This window comes from Hemitrygon akajei, chromosome 7, assembly GCF_048418815.1.
Source record: "Hemitrygon akajei chromosome 7, sHemAka1.3, whole genome shotgun sequence".
In the NCBI taxonomy this organism is placed as follows: domain Eukaryota; kingdom Metazoa; phylum Chordata; class Chondrichthyes; order Myliobatiformes; family Dasyatidae; genus Hemitrygon; species Hemitrygon akajei.
In genome coordinates, this window is record NC_133130.1 from 176,806,039 (window position 1) to 176,823,694 (window position 17,656).

The following is a 17,656-nucleotide window of genomic DNA, read 5'->3' on the forward strand; positions in this document are numbered from 1 at the left end:
TTCTTGTTCCTTGAGGCACAAGACACTGCTGGAGTTCTGGAGCAACACACAAAATACTGGAGGGACTCAATGGGTCTGGCGGCATCTATGGAGGGAGATGGTTGGTCTACGCTTTGGCTCGAGACCCTTCATCAAGGCCGTTTAGTGAGGTAACGTTTGTTCTTGCCCGTGCAGGGGCCGTTAGCTGGTTAATAGACAGTTTTAAAAGACACCCAATATGGTCATAGAGTTATAGAGCACAGAAGCAGGCCCTTTAGCCCATCCAGTTGTGCTGTCCCGGTCTTCTGCCTAGTTCTATCTATCTGCACCCAGACCATAGCCCTCCATATGTGACCTTAATATACCCCTTCCATCCATGTACCTATCCACACTTTTCTTAAAAAGCACTATTGAACCCACATCTACCATTCCACTGGCAGCTCATTCCACATTCACACCACTGTCCGAGTGAAGAAGATTCCCCTTAAATATTTCAACTTTCACCCTAAGCCTGTGTCCCTGGTTCGAATCTCACCCAGTCTGAGAGGAAAATGATTCACTCAGTCTGTACCCCTCCTGATTCTGTATGCCACTATAAAATCTCCACTCGTTCTCCTGCGCCCCACAGAATGAACTCCTAACTTCTTCAAGCTTTTGTTGTTAACAATTGAATTGGGATTTTGAACCTTCTCATTTCTGCAAGGTTTTACTGAAAGGCTTCATGCTGGGCTCACCTTGAACCTGCAGCCGACTGTGCTGAAGAAGCAGTGGTTCTTCACTTCGAACCCTTTGGCTTCACACTGCAAACCAACAGATTTATTAATGAACAGTATCATTTATTTATTTACTTATCTACAGTACTGCTCTAAAGTCTTAGGCACATATGGATAGCTTGAGTGCCTAAGACTTTTGCACTGTACTGTTATGTATTGCACTGTATTCCTACTGCAAAACAAAACAGTAAATTTCATGATGTGTGTGAGTGATGATAAATCTGATTCTGATGTGGGTCTCTATTGTGGACTGAGAGTGAAAAGGGGGCAGGGGGAGGGGAATCATGGTTGGAAGAGAAGGGAAGGGAGAGGAGAGGGAGTGGGAAGCACCAGAAAGATATTCTGTAATGATCAATAAACCACTTGTTTGCAATTAAATGACCTTGCCTGGTGTCTCAGTGCTGGGTGTGTCTGTACCCACCCCGGCACTCCTTCTCTGCCACCTGTCCCATACCTCTATTGTGGCGCTCCACCCTCACCATTCCCAACATCCTTTGCTTCCACCAGATTTTTAAACTCACTCCCCGCTCCATGTTAACAGACACAGTCCTGTGCAAAGTCTTGGGCACCCTACGCTGTACATACAGTACAGTGAAATGCGCGGTTTGTGTAAACAACCAGCACAACCTTGTCGCCACACATTCCGGCACTGATATAGCACGCCCACAATGTTCAACAGATCCAGACAGAATACAACAAAACAACAACTGTTCCTTGCCCCACCCACATACACAACCCTCCAACCCCTGCACTCCATTATCTTCACTTTTACATGGTAGCTTTAATTTGCAGCAAAATGGAGGATGGGAGAGTTCTAATGTATTGCTGGTTCTGAATCCAGCAACAAGGAAACAGGCCATTCAGCCTACCTTGTCCGTGCTGGCCTGTGGTACCCATCTATGTTAATCCCATCCTCCAACATTGGGCTCATAGCCTTCTCTGCCCATGTGATTTTCAGTACTCAGTTAGAGACAGGTTAAGTGCTCCCTCCATTTTCTCAGGCAGTGTACTCCAGGTATTCATCATTCTCCAGGTCCCCTCTAAGTATTTGATCACTACCCTTAATCTATGTCCATTAGTTTTATTTAGAAATACAATCATGGTGACAACGTACAAATTCGAAGTTCAAAGTACATTTATTATCAAAGTATATATATATGTCCCCACATAATACCCTGAGATTAATTTTCTTGTGGGCATACAAAGAAATACAATAGAATCAATGAAAAATTACTCACAAAGACTGGCAAATAACCAATATGTAAAAGAAGATTAACTGTTGTAACAGTAATAAATAAACAAACAAACTCTGTGCAGACAGCAGTGGGAATTGAACCCAGGTTACTAGTGCTATAACAGTGTTATGCTAACCACTACGCTGCCGTAAGATTCAAAAGTTAAAGTACATTTATTATCAAAGTATGTATGCTGTATACAACCCTGAGACAGCCACAAAACAAACCATGGGATCCGTTCAAACAAAATTATCAACCCCCCCCCCATGTGCAAAAAAACAAATCATGCAAACGGCAACAAGAACATCAACCCCCCCCATGCAAAAAACAAATCTCGCAAATGACAACAAGAAAGAATGAGTGAAAATGCAGAAAATAAAAGACAAAATTGACAGAGTCCACTATTGAGTTCAGCTCAGTGTTCGTTATCTGCAGGCTGTCCTGATTCAAAGTCGCCCAAAATAGGAGCGACCAGAAACTACAGTCCAGTCCACAAACTGCAGACCCAGAACTTCGGTACCATCCTCTAACAGCATCGAGGGAGAGAGAGGGACCATCTCACAGAGACACCTTATTCCAGCAGCAGCGAGCAGGAGACAGGTAAACAGCACTGAACAGTCGCTCGCCTTGACAATTTCAATCGTCCTTGATGCTTTAGTCAGTGAGACTGGTGAGAAATAGAGTCGATCATGGGCTTGCACTGTCTCTAAGCTCCTTGGCCTCAAGGCTGCTCACCTCCCTGAACCTTCTTGGAGACAGCAAAGCACCAGGTTGCTCAGTCAGCCCAAAAACACACAAGCGAACATAGATCACAGGCTCTGACAGTACCAGAACCACTTTTAAAGATTATCGTCCTATCAAGAAAGGTGAAACAGGATGGGAATGTTGAAGTAAAGATTATTGTCCAATCAAGAAAGGCAAAACAGGATGGGTCTGTATTTGTGAAATTCAGATTCAGATTCAATTTATTGTCATTTATAAACCACAAATATAATGCAGTTAAAAAATGAGACAACGTTCTCCGGAATGATATCACGAAAAAGCACAAAACAGACCACATAAGAAAAACCAGATAACGTTTGGTAATCCCCAATCCAGAGTCCGGAGAGGCTGTCGCGTATCGATATCGCGCTACCGTCTTAGCACATTCCCCGGAAAGGAACTACAAACCCATCAGACAAACCTAAAGCTACAAGACCTACACAAAACCACATAGTTACATATAGTTGTAGTTAACATATAGTTTCAACAGTGCAGACAATACCATAATTGATAAAAGACTAACTGACAAAGGCCACATAATTATAACACATAGTTTCAACAGTGCAAAGCAATACCGTAATCTGATGAAGAGCGGTCCATGGCACGGTTTAAAAGAAAGTCTCTAAGTCCCAACAGCCCATCGTCTCACGCAGACGGTAGAAGGAAGAAAAACTCTTCCTGCCATGAACCTCCAGCGCCGCAGCTTGCCGATACGGCACTCTGGGAGCCCCGACGACAGCCAACTCCGAGTCCGTCTGAAAACTTCGAGCCTCCGACCAGCCCTCCGACACCGAGCACCGAGCACCATCTCTGCCGAGCGCTTCGACGCTGGCACCGGCCACCAAGCAACAGGCAAAGTCGAGGATTCGGGGCCTTCCTCCCAGAGATTTTTCTGATCGCACAGTAGCAGCGGCAGTGAATCAGGCATTTCAAAAGTTTCACCAGATGTTCCTCCGTGCTTCACACATCCATCTCCATCAAATCAGGATTGTACACAGCATCCTACTTGACAGATTACGGATATTCATTCCAAAGGATAAGGGATGACCTTTTGAGAAATAAAAGATCCTGGGGAAGCAGACAGGATGGATTTTAAGATGTTTTTACTGATGGGAGAGCTGGAACAGGGGACACAGTATCGGACATCGCTGTATAACAAGCAGGTTCTGTTTAATGGACGATTCAGTGAACTCGACCAGCTCCATCATGAGAGGACACCATCGAGTACATCTTCAAAAGCTGATGCCTTTAGAAGGCGGTATCAGTCACTAAGGATCCCCACCATCCAGGACATGGCCTCCTCTCATTCCGACCTTCAGAGAGGAGGGGCAGGAGCCTGAAGCTGCGCACTCAACATTTCAGGAACAGCTTCTTCCCCTCCGCCATCAGATTTCTGACTGGTCCATGAACACTAACTCAATATTTTTTACACTACTTATTGTAGCATAGTATTTAAAAAAAATTGTTCTATACTGCTGCAGCAAAATTTTGTGACGTATGTCAGTGATAATAAACCTGATTCTGTTTCTGACTCTGACCATAAGTCAAGTTTGTCCAACAAATCAGTGAATACACAAAACCTCTAACTCTGGTAACCATGCATCCAAAGTTTGTATTGAATGGCAACAAAAGCAAAGGATCAATAATAAAGAACAATTACTAAAACTGGAGAGGGAGGAAACTAGTTGTGCTGTTCATTGGTGTGAACATATGATCATAGGAATGTACATTGTACTTTTGAAGTTATTAATTATAATAGGAGCTCACTCATACCTATGAGTGTCCATAAGTCTAAACATGGACCAAAGTGTCAGTTTTGAGGTAAGGTGAGTGTGAATGTCCATGACAGTCGACGTTTTGGGCTGGGACAGCTCTCGCTCCAAAATGTTGGTTGTTTAATTCTCCTCCATAGATGCTCCCTGGTCTGCTGAGTTCCTCCAGCACTTTGTGTGTGTTGCTCTGGATTTCCAGTCTCTGCTGAGTCTCTTGTTTTTACACTAGGGCTGTGCTGGAGCCCAGAATGTGAACTCTGAATCAAAAGATTGTTGTCCTATCAAGAGGGGCTAAACGGGCTGGGTCTGCATTTGTGGAATGCCTGCTTCGCTGCCGCTGCTACTGTGCGATCGTGGGGGGGGGGGGGGAGAGGGGCTTACTAAGTAAAAAAAATCTCGGAGAGGCCAATAGTTTGAGTTCCTTCCCTTGGAGGGGCTGCTGGTTTGAGCTGCTGCTGGTTCTTGGAACTATTATCAAAATTCTGAGACTTCTGGACTGGACTGTAGCTCACATCAGCCTCTTTCAGTTCTATGTTTTATCGTGTTTTTGCCCATTCTTGTTGCCGATTGGTGGGCTGGGGACGTGGGTGATCAGTTAGTTTTAGTGCGACGGAGGGGTTGGGGTGTTTGGGGTTTACGAGTTTTTGTTTCTTTTTCTTTTTGTGTTGGGGGGAGGATTGGAATCTTTCTTTCAACTACTTTCTTTGGTTTTCTGTATTCTGTGGCTATCTAGAGAAGACAAATTTCAGAGTTGTATTCTGCATACATACTTTGACAGTAAAATGAACCTTTGAATCTTTGAATCCTGTGGAAGCAGAGAGGGAAGTGTGGCATCAAGGAAGCATGGTGAAACCGGGATCAAGACGGAAGTGTCCCACGATTGGGGTCACACCCACTCAGAGGAAGATGCCTGTGTGTTTTATATCCCAAGACACACAACCTTTTGACATTTCCTCTTGCTATTGTCCTAGGCGCAACCAAAGTAAATGTAATATCAAAGTACATATATGTTACCATATACCTCCCTGAGATTCATTTCCTTGTGAGCATTTACAGGAAAAAGGAAATACAATGGAACATAATGAAAAACTGTGGAGCGTGGCCAAGTGGTTAAGGCGTTGGACTAGTGATCTGAAGGTCGTGAGTTCGAGCCCCAGCGAGGCAACGTGTTGTGTCCTTGAGCAAGGCACTTAACCACACATTGCTCCAGTCCACCCAGCTGAAAATGGGTACTGGCAAAATGCTGGGGGTTAGCCTCGCGATAGACTGGCATCCTATATGGGGGAGGGAGGGAGTCTCGTACTCTCAGTCGCTTCATGCCACAGAAGCCGGCATAAGCACTGGCCTGATGAGCCTATAAGGTTCGGGACAGACTTTAACTTTTAACTATAATGAAAAACTATTCATAAACAAAAACTGACAAACAACCTATGTACAAAAGAAGACAAATTGTCCAAATAAAAACAATACTGAAATCTTGAGTTGTAAAGGGTCCTTGAAGGTGAATCTGTAGGTCGTAAAATCAGTTCAGAGTTGTGGTGGATGAAGTTATCCATGTCAGTTCAGGAGCCTGATGGTTGTAGGGTAAAAACTGTTCCTGAACCTGCTACACTTTCTCTTATTGTCATATTCAGGAGTGTGTGGATGTTTTTTGATGAGGATGAAATATTGATTGTCATAGGTAAATGTAGTAGTCCATGTCTGATAAAATCCAAGATAAGACATGATTTGTACCCTCTCTGCCATTCCGAATGTCCGCCCCCTCCACCACTGCAGCCTGAGCTCTTTGCAAAATGACCTGCCTTGGCACCTTCCGAATGTGCATGGCCACCACAAAGGATGGCACTGGCCATCACCAAGAAAGACATAGACAATGTGAATGGGGGGGCACACAAAATGCTGGAGGAACTCAGGAAGTCAGGCAGCATCAATGGAGAGGAATAAACAGCAAAGGGGAGGGGTGCCATAGGGGAAAAGGTACAAGCTGGTGAAACCAGCTGAAGGGAAGGTGGGTGGGGGGGAAGGATGGGGGGGAGGTGGGTGGGTGGGGAAGGATGGGGGGAGGAAGGTGGTTGGGTGGGGAAGGATGGGGTGGGGATGGTGGTTGGGTGGGGAAGGATGGGGGAAGGTGGTTGGGTGGGGAAGGATGGGGGGAGGTAGGTGGGTGGGGAAGGATGGGGATAGGTGGGTGGGGAAGGATGGGGTGTTGAAGGTGGTTGGGTGGGGAAGGATGGGGGGGAGGTAGGTGGGTGGGGAAGGATGGGGATAGGTGGGTGGGGAAGGATGGGGTGTTGAAGGTGGTTGGGTGGGGAAGGATGGGGGGGAGGTGGGTGGGTGGGGAAGGTTGGGGTGTTGAAGGTGGTTGGGTGGGGAAGGATGGGGGGGAGGTGGGTGGGTGGGGAAGGATGGGGGGGAGGTGGGTGGGTGGGGAAGGATGGGGTGGGGAAGGTGGTTGGGTGGGGAAGGATGGGGGGAGGTAGGTGGGTGGGGAAGGTTGGGGTGTTGAAGGTAGTTGGGTGGGGAAGGATGGGGGAAGGTGGGTGGGTGGGGAAGGATGGGGTGGGGAAGGTGGTTGGGTGGGGAAGGATGGGGTGGGGAAGGATGGGGATAGGTGGGTGGGGAAGGATGGGGTGTTGAAGGTGGTTGGGTGGGGAAGGATGGGGGGAGGTAGGTGGGTGGGGAAGGATGGGGATAGGTGGGTGGGGAAGGATGGGGTGTTGAAGGTGGTTGGGTGGGGAAGGATGGGGGGAGGTGGGTGGGTGGGGAAGGATGGGGGAGGTAGGTGGGTGGGGAAGGTTGGGGTGTTGAAGGTGGTTGGGTGGGGAAGGATGGGGGGGAGGTGGGTGGGTGGGGAAGGATGGGGTGGGGAAGGTGGTTGGGTGGGGAAGGATGGGGGGAGGTAGGTGGGTGGGGAAGGTTGGGGTGTTGAAGGTGGTTGGGTGGGGAAAGATGGGGGGAGGTGGGTGGGTGGGGAAGGATGGGGTGGGGAAGGTGGTTGGGTGGGGAAGGATGGGGGGAGGTAGGTGGGTGGGGAAGGTGGTTGGGTGGGGAAGGATGGGGGGAGGTAGGTGGGTGGGGAAGGATGGGGGGAGGTGGGTGGGTGGGGAAGGATGGGGTGTTGAAGGTGGTTGGGTGGGGAAGGATGGGGTGGGGAAGGTGGATGGGTGGGGAAGGATGGGGTGGGGAAGGTGGGTGGGTGGGGAAGGATGGGGGAAGGTGGGTGGGTGGGGAAGGATGGGGTGGGGATGGTGGGTGGGTGGGGAAGGATGGGGTAGGGAAGGTGGGTGGGTGGGGAAGGATGGGGGGAGGAAGGTGGTTGGGTGGGGAAGGATGGGGGAGGTAGGTGGGTGGGGAAGGATGGGGTGGGGAAGGATGGGGGGAGGTGGGTGGGTGGGGAAGGATGGGGTGGGGATGGTGGTTGGGTGGGGAAGGATGGGGGAGGTAGGTGGGTGGGGAAGGATGGGGTGGGGAAGGATGGGGGAGGTGGGTGGGTGGGGAAGGATGGGGTGGGGATGGTGGTTGGGTGGGGAAGGATGGGGTAGGGAAGGTGGGTGGGTGGGGAAGGATGGGGGGAGGAAGGTGGTTGGGTGGGGAAGGATGGGGGAGGTAGGTGGGTGGGGAAGGATGGGGTGGGGAAGGATGGGGGGAGGTGGGTGGGTGGGGAAGGATGGGGTGGGGATGGTGGTTGGGTGGGGAAGGATGGGGGAGGTAGGTGGGTGGGGAAGGATGGGGTGGGGAAGGATGGGGGGAGGTGGGTGGGTGGGGAAGGATGGGGGAGGTAGGTGGGTGGGGAAGGATGGGGTGGGGAAGGATGGGGGGAGGTGGGTGGGTGGGGAAGGATGGGGTGGGGATGGTGGTTGGGTGGGGAAGGATGGGGTGGGGAAGGTGGGTGGGTGGGGAAGGATGGGGTGGGGATGGTGGTTGGGTGGGGAAGGATGGGGTAGGGAAGGTGGGTGGGTGGGGGAAGGATGGGGGGGAGGAAGGTGGTTGGGTGGGGAAGGATGGGGTAGGGAAGGTGGTTGGGTGGGGAAGGATGGGGGGAGGATGCAAGAAGCTGGGAGGTGATGGATAAAAGAAGAGTCAGAAGGAATCTGCTAGGAGAGGGCAGTAAACCATGGGAGACAGGGAAGGAGGGGCACTGGAGGGAGGTGATGGGCTGATGAGAAGGGGTAAGAGGGGAGGCAGAATGGGGATGGAAGAAGAAGGAAAGAGATGGGGAAATGACTGGAAAAATCACATTCATGCCTTCAAGTTAGAGACTATCCAGACAGAAAAGCCTTCCCTTCCCCCACCTCCTTAACTCGTAAAAGCATGCAGGCGTGGTCAAGAGGTTCAGTTGTTGTTCAGACCAAAGATCAGAATGGGGCAGAAATATGATCTAGGTGACTTTGACCATTGAGTGATAGTTGTTGCGTGACAGGGTTGTTTGAGTTTCTCAGAAACTGAGATGTTCACGCCTGACAGTCTCTAGAGTTCACAAGAATGGTACGAGAAAATCCAGTGAGCAGTAGTTCTGTGGGTGAAAACAGCTTGATAATGAGAGTGGGCAGACTGGTTCAAGCTGACAGAAATGTGGCAGTATCTCAAATATCCGCATATTACAACAGTGGAGTACTGAGGAGCACCTCTGAATGCAGAACACATCGAACCTTGAAGTGGATGGGCTGCAGCAGCAGAAGACCACGAACGTACACACAATGGCCACTTTATTAGGTACAGGAGGTATTGCGAGTATTGAGTTGCTGCCACATGATTGGCTGATTCGATATCTGTATTAATGATCAAGTGTGCAGGCATGCCTAAAAAAGTGGCCGCTGTTCCTTCATCATCACGGAATCCTGGAAATACCAGCTAACTTGGGTCTGTCCCTCTCGAGGGTAATCAGCGATGGCAAATAAACACTGGTGTGGCCCATTTCTCCCAAAATGAATAAATTAAGCTAAACTGAACCAGAAGTAACACTTCTCGAGATGTAAAACAGGCCAGGACATTTAAGTGAGATACCTTCTCTGCTGTAAAGGGGGTTGGCATCTGTAAGCATTATCCCAAAACAAGTGTGACAGTATCCTTGGATTTGTGTTTGTATTTGATTCTTAAACTGAAGCGTACTGCAGTAAGGTCAGAATCAGAATCAGGTTTATTGTCGCCGGCATGTGATGTGAAATTTGTTAACTTAGCAGCAGCAGTTCAATGCAATACATAATCTAGCAGAGAATTTTTTTTTTTAAAATAGTAATAAGTAAACAAGTAAATCAATTACATATATTGAATAGATTAAAAATGTGCACAACAGAAATACTGTATATTAACAAAAATGAGGTAGTGTCCAAAGATTCAATGTCCATCTAGGAATCGGGTGGCAGAGGGAAGAAGCTGTTCCTGAATCGCTGAGTGTGTGCCTTCAGGCTTCTGTACCTCCTACCTGACGGTAACAGTGAAAAGGGCATGCCCTGGGTGCTGGAAATCCTTAATAATGAATGCTGCCTTTCTGAGACACTGCTCCCTGAAGATGTCCTGGGTACTTTGTAGGCTAGTACCTAAGATGGAGCTGACTGAATTTACAACCTTTTACAGCTTCTTTCAGTCCTTGTAGCCCCTCCATACCAGACAGTGATGCAGCCTGTCAGAATGCTCTCCACGGTACAACTATAGAAGTTTTTGAGTGTATTTGTTGACATGCCAAAACTCTTCAAACTCATAATAAGGTATAGCTGCTGTCTTGCCTTCTTTATAACTACATTGATATGTTGGGACCAGGTTAGATCCTCAGAGATCTTGACGCACACGAACTTGAAGCTGCTCACTCTCTTCACTTCTGATCCCTCTATGAGGTTTGGTATGTGTTCCTTCATCTTACCCTTCCTAAAGTCCACAATCAGCTCTTTCATCTTACTGATGTTGAGTGCCAGGTTGTTGCTGTGGCACCACTCCACTAGTTGGCATTTCTCACTCCTGTATGCCCTCTCGTCACCATCTCAGATTCTATCAACAATGGTTGTAATGTCAGCAAATTTATAGATGGTACTTGAGCTATGCCTAGCCACACAGTCATGTGTATAGAGAGAGTAGAGCAGTGGGCTAAGCACACACCCCTGAGGTGTGCCAGTGTTGATCTTCAGCGAGGAGGATATGTTATCACCAATCTGCCCAGATTGTGTTCTTCTGGTTCGGAAGTCGAGGATCCAATTGCAGAGGGAGGTACAGAGAACCAGGTTCTGCAACTTCTCAATCAGGATTGTGGGAATGACGGTATTAAATGCTGAGCTATAGTCGATGAGTAGCATCCTGACGCAGGTGTTTGAGTTGTTTAGATGGTCTAAAGCCGTGTGGAGAACCATTGAGATTGTGTCTGCTGTTGACCTATTGTGACGGTAGGCAAATTGCAATGGGTCCAAGTCCTTCCTGAGGCAGGAGTTCAGTCTAGTCATGACCAACCTCTCAAAGCATTTCATCACTGTTGATGTGAGTGCTACTGGATGATAGCCTTTAAGGCAGCCCACATTATTCTTCTTAGGCACTGGTATAATTTTTGCCTTTTTGAAGCAAGTGGGAACTTATGTCCGTAGCAGTGAGAGGTTGAAAATATCCTTGAATAGTCCCACTAGTTGGTTAGCACAGGTCTTCTGAGTCTTACCTGGTACTCCATCGGGACCTTCCACCTTGCAAGGGTTCACTCTCTTTAGAGACAGTCTAACATTGGCCTCTGAGACAGAGATCACAGGGTCATCAGGTGCAGCAGGGATCTTCATGTGTTCTCCCTTTCAAAGCGTGCATAGAAGGCATTGAGTTCATCTGGTACTGAAACATTGCTGCCATTCATGCTATTGGGTTTCGCTTTCGATTGAATCTGATGTCACCTCCAACCTCGCTTGAAATTGTCTCTTCACTCTTGAAATAGCCCTCTGCAAATCATACCTGGCTTTCTTGTACAGGCCTTTGTTGCCAGACTTGAATGCCACAGATCTAGCCTTCAGCAGACAACGTACCTCCTGGTTCATCCATGGCTTTTGGTTTGGGAATGTACAGTAAGTCTTTGTGGGCACACACTCATCCACACAGGTTTTAATGAAGTCAGTAACAACTCCAGCATACTTGTCTAGGTTCGAGATGAATCCCTGAATACAGTCCAGTCCACCGATTCAAAGCAGTCCTGTAGGCGCTCCTGTGCTTCCCTTGTCCATACCGTCTTGGTCCTCACCACTGGTGCTGCAGTCTTCAGTCTCTGCCTGTACTCCGGGAGTAGAAGTACAGCCAGGTGATCAGAGAGTGAGGGCGTGGAATATCACGGTAGGAGGAAGAACAATACAGCAAGATGGTTGGCATGTACAAACAAGGCACCGGGACTAGATGGGAGCGTGCGGAACCTCGCAAGCTCACCTGGACAGAGCTCTGGAGAGCCCAACCACTGTGCATCAAGTTTCTCATCCAATCAGTCTATGACGTTCTCCCAAACCTGGCCAACCTGCACAGGTGGGGCATGGCAAACACTCCAGCATGCCAGCTGTGCCAGAAGAGGGGCACTTTGGAGCATATCCTCAGTTGCTGCCCGAAGGAGTTGGGGGAAGGGCGATACCGCTGGTGCCATGACCTAGTCCTAAGGTCTGTGGTGGACGTAGTCAGCACAGTGATTCAAGACAGCACAAACCAGCACGCTCCCAACCAGTCCATCACCTTTATTAGAGCGGGGGAGAAGGGTCAACATCGGCCTAGCTCCTCGGGAGGGCTTCTTGCCACTGCACCAGACTGGCAGCTCAAAGTCGACCTAGGGAGGCAGCTCAAGTTCCCAGAGATCATCGCAGCTACTCCGCTCCGCCTGGACATGGTGTTAATACCAAGTCAAGTCACTTTCTATTGTCATTTCGACCATAACTGCTGGTACAGTACATAGTAAAAACGAGACGTTTCTTCAGGACCATGGTGTTACATGACACAGTACAAAAACTAGACTGAACTACGTAAAAAACAATACAGAAAAAAACTACACTAGACTACAGACCTACCCAGGACTGCATAAAGTGCACAAAATAGTGCAGGCATTACAATAAATAAAAACAGGACAATAGGGCAGTAAGGTGTCAGTCCAGGCTCTGGGTATTGAATGGTCTGATAACTTTGTTTGAAGAAACTGTTACATAGTCTGGTCGTGAGAGCCTGAATGCTTCGGTGCCTTTTCCCAGACGGCAGGAGGGAGAAGAGTTTGTATGAGGGGTGCGTGGGGTACCTTCATAATGCTGTTTGCTTTGCGGATGCAGCATGTAGTGTAAATGTCCGTAATGGCGGGAAGAGAGACCCCGATGATCTTCTCAGCTGACCTCACTATCCGCTGCAGGGTCTTGCGATCCGAGATGGTGCAATTTCCGAACCAGGCAGTGATGCAGCTGCTCAGGATGCTCTCAATACAACCCCTGTAGAATGTGGTGAGGATGGGGTTGGGAGATGGACTTTCCTCAGCCTTCGCAGAAAGTAGAGACGCTGCTGGGCTTTCTTTTCTATGGAGCTGGTGTTGAGGGACCAGGTGAGATTCTCCGTCAGGTGAACACCAAGAAATTTGGTGGTCTTAACGATCTCTACCGAGGAGCTGTCGATGTTCAGCAGGGAGTGGTCGCTCCGTGCCCTTCTGAAGTCAACAACCATCTCTTTTGTTTTGTTCACATTCAGAGACAGGTTGTTGGCTCTGCACCAGTTCGTTAGCCGCTGCACCTCCTCTCTGTATGCTGACTCGTCGTCTAATATCAGAGTCTACAAAGCACGTGGTCCTGCTGGAACTTACTGGCCCCTGGGAAGACCGGATTGAAGAGGCCAATGAGCGCAAGAGGGCTAAATACACAGATCTTGTTGCAGAATGCTGGAGCTCGCCGTGAGCCAGTCGAAGCTGGGTGCCAGGGCTTTGTTGGCCATTCATTACAGCGGACTCTTAAACTCCTTGGAATAAAAGGACTGCGGTGCAGAGCCACCAAGAACATTCTGGAGGCTGCTGAAAAGCCCTCGCGGTAGCTGTGGATCCGGAGGGGGGAATCCGTGGATTAGTGCGCCACTTGGGCACAAGTCGGGGGCTGATCACCCCCGGCTGGGTCGCCCGGGTAAGGGTGCCTGATGATTAAAGACCCGAAACATCCTACGACCCCGGGTTCATCACTGAAGACGTGTCTGTGTACTCTACAACTTGATGGTGGTGCAGCAACTTCCCGAAGTGAGGGCGTGGGGTATCACAGTAGGCATTCTTGATGGTGGTGCAGTAACTTCCCGAAGTGAGGGCGTGGGGTATCACGGTAGGCATTCTTGATGGTGGTGCAGTAACTTCCCGAAGTGAGGGCGTGGGATATCACGGTAGGCATTCTTGATGGTGGTGCAACAGTGGCCCAGTGTGTTGTTTCCTCTGGTATTGCAAGTGATCTGTTGATGGTAGTTGCTTAGTGATTTTTTCAGACTGGCCTGGTTAAAATCCCCCAGAACGACAGTTTTGGATGCGCTGTTTCGCACATGTTGATCCCATTGCTCAGATTATCTAAAGCCTGCTTGACATTGGCCTGAGATGAAATGTAAACTGCTACCAAAATGACCCCAGAGAACTCCCGTGGTAGGTAAAAAGAACAGCACTTTACTGCTAGATATTCCAGGTCTGGTGAGCAGAATTGGGACAGCACTGATATATTTGTGCACCAAGAAGAGTTGATCATGAGGCATACTCCTCCACCTCTGCTTTTGAGAGACTCTATAGATCTATCCTGACGGTGTATAGTAAACCCATTGATCTGGATCATTGCACCCGGTACAGGAGGGGTTAACCAGAATTCCATGAAACCAAGGACACACACAGTCCTATTGTCCCTCTGATTCTCCCTCTGTGCATTGTATTCTGTGAATTCAAGTAACTGATTAGTTCTAATACTTATAATTTTATATTAAATTCTACATAAATACCTTCTCATTTGATGTTTTCAACTTTCCTGACATTCCCGTATTCATCTTTGCTTCCTGATTTTCAAATCCTGTGTGCGCATCTGCTATGTGATCCTGTGGGTACAAAGGCACTATCAGAGGAGTGATCAGTTTATAGGTGATTTCCTGACAGACAAAACATTCTCAGCCGCGTTGTTCAGATGATCTCATTCAAGCAGGCTTCTGCTGGAATTCCGAAGAAGCTAACGCGCCTATGGGATTTGAGAAGAACATTTTGCTCACCAGTGCAAAATGGGATTGGTGCTCTGAAATGAAACAGAAAATGCTGGGAACACGGCAGGTCAGAGTGCATCTGTGAAAGGAGCAGTAGTTAACGTTTTAGGTCCCGGGAGCCCTTTTCAGGACTGGAAAAGAGAGAAAAAGATTAAAAGGCCTAGATAGAGTGGACATGGAGAGGATGTTTCCAATAGTGGGAGAGTCTAGGACCAGAGGGCACAGCCTCAGAATAAATGAATGTCCTTTAGAACAGAGATGAGAAGGAATTTCTTTAGCCCCAAGGGTGGTGAATCTGTGGAATTCATTGCTATAGACTCCTGTGAAGGTCAAGTCATTCAATATATTTAAAGCAGAGGTTGATAAGGTTCTTGGTTAGTAAGGGCATCAAAGATTACAGGGAGAATAGGGTTGAGAGGGAAAATAAACCAGTCAACATGGAATGGCAGAGCAGACTCGATGGTCTGAATGGCCTAATTCTGCTCCTCTGCCTTATGGTCTAAAAAAAGTAATTTTTCATTGGGGATAAAGTGGGGAAGAGATGGGAATATGTCTGATAGGATGAAACCTAAGGAGTCAATGTAGCATTCAGAAGCACGTTCCTCTTCAGCTGTGAAATGCATTGTTAATAGCGTGTCCAATAGGACAGATTATACCGTAGACAACGATGATAGGAAATTGTGTCCAGTTCTGATATTAACTGAAGTGGTAAGTGGAGAATTCATTACTGAGTACAGAGGCTGTAATATGTCCAGAATGATAATTAGATGTTGGTCTTCAAGCTTACATGTCAAGTAATATCCTAAGGGGGGAGATTCCTTTCCCTCCGCAGATGCTGCTTTCCCAACCAATTCCAACACCTGACATCTCTTGTATGTCCTTGTTGCAAAGTACATTTGCCTTCTGTAAATCTTGCAGGTGCTTTGTGCGTCACCAAGGTGAGTGAAAGGGAAGGAAGGACAGTAACCAGCTCCAAGAGAAATGTCGCAATTCAAAGGTTCAAAAATTTGTTTACTATCAAAGTACACAACTCTGAAATTCTTCTTCTCCAGATAGTCACGAAACCAAGAAAGAAAAGAATGGCATCACGATCATCAACCCCCAAATCGCTCCTCCCCGCATAAAAAGCGGGCAATATGGAACAGACACATCGACCCCCAAATCCCCCTCCCCTGCACACAGAAAATGAGAAATATTGGGCGCAAAACACAGAATATAGAAAAAACTGTAAGTCTGAAAAAATGTCTGTAGTCCAAGTCCGTATCCAAAATGCAGAAAAGCTGGGTAACATTCTCCGGCCACAACAGCAGACCTTTCTCTCTCCGGCAGTAAGGCGATCCCACCAGCGATCAAAAGGCAGTCTCCCCTCTCTGTAGCAGAGTGATCCCACCAGCGATCAAAAGGCAGTCTCCCCTCTCTGTAGCAGTGCAGTCCCACCAGCGATCAGAAGGCAGTCTCCCCTCTCTGTAGCAGAGCGATCCCACCAGCGATCAAAAGGCAGTCTCCCCTCTCTGTAGCAGTGCAGTCCCACCAGCGATCAAAAGGCAGTCTCCTCTCTCTGTAGCAGTGCAGTCCCACCAGCGATCAGAAGGCAGTCTCCTCTCTCCGGTAGCAGAGCGATCCCACCAGCGATCAAAAGGCAGTCTCCCCTCTCTGTAGCAGTGCAGTCCCACCAGCGATCAAAAGGCAGTCTCCTCTCTCCGGTAGCAGAGCGATCCCACCAGCGATCAAAAGGCAGTCTCCCCTCTCTGTAGCAGTGCGATCCCACCAGCAATCAAAAGGCAGTCTCCCCTCTCTGTAGCAGTGCAGTCCCACCAGCGATCAGAAGGCAGTCTCCCCTCTCTGTAGCAGTGCAGTCCCACCAGCGATCAAAAGGCAGTCTCCTCTCTCTGTAGCAGTGCAGTCCCACCAGCGATCAAAAGGCAGTCTCCATCTCCGTAGCAGAGTGATCCCACCAGTGATCAAAAGGCAGTCTCCCCTCTCTGTAGCAGAGCGATCCCAGCAGCGATCAAAAGGCAGTCTCCCCTCTCCGGTAGCAGAGTGATCCCACCAGCGATCAAAAGGCAGTCTCCCCTCTCTGTAGCAGAGCGATCCCACCAGCGATCAAAAGGCAGTCTCCCCTCTCTGTAGCAGAGTGATTCCACCAGCGATCAAAAGGCAGTCTCCCCTCTCCGTAGCAGTGTAGTCCCACCAGCGATCAAAAGGCAGTCTCCCCTCTCCGTAGCAGAGCGATCCCACCAGTGACGAAAAGGCAGTCTCCCCTCTCTGTAGCAGAGTGATCCCACCAGCGATCAAAAGGCAGTCTCCCCTCTCTGTAGCAGAGCGATCCCACCAGTGACAAAAAGGCAGTCTCCTCTCTCCGGTAGCAGAGCGATCCCAGCAGCGATCAAAAGGCAGTCTCCCCTCTCTGTAGCAGAGCGATCCCACCAGCGATCAAAAGGCAGTCTCCTCTCTCCGGTAGCAGAGTGATCCCACCAGCGATCAAAAGGCAGTCTCCCCTCTCTGTAGCAGAGCGATCCCAGCAGCGATCAAAAGGCAGTCTCCCCTCTCTGTAGCAGAGCGATCCCAGCAGCGATCAAAAGGCAGTCTCCCCTCTCTGTAGCAGAGCGATCCCACCAGCGATCAAAAGGCTGTCTCCTCTCTCCGGTAGCAGAGCGATCCCCCCAGTGATCAAAAGGCAGTCTCCCCTCTCTGTAGCAGAGCGATCCCACCAGCGATCAAAAGGCTGTCAGCTGGTGCTCACCTTCCTCATTCACCTCGATGTTTCAATTGCCCTGATTGCTTTAATCAGTGAAATGGAGTCGAACATCCAGCAGCTGTGAGAGAAGTTTGCTCAAACTATTTCCATCTCATTATCCACACGATCTCTGGGCTATGGTCAATTATGGATAACTCTGAACATCCTCTACATAGCACCATCCTGAGACAGAGAAGCAGTTTCAGCGACAGGTTACTATCGATG

The 17,656-nt window shown here is 48.7% G+C and overlaps 1 protein-coding gene across 1 annotated transcript in view; it reads right to left on the reverse strand.

Annotated features, from left to right (window-relative positions):
* Positions 1-17,656, reverse strand: part of LOC140731204 (TNF receptor-associated factor 1-like) — a 58,378-nt gene that overhangs the window by 14,461 nt on the left and 26,261 nt on the right. The window contains exons 2-3 of the mRNA XM_073052669.1: positions 14,443-14,535; positions 714-779 (exon numbers count right to left, since the gene is read on the reverse strand). Coding sequence (XP_072908770.1) covers positions 714-779; positions 14,443-14,535 — 159 coding nt within the window. The remainder of the gene's footprint in view (positions 1-713; positions 780-14,442; positions 14,536-17,656) is intronic.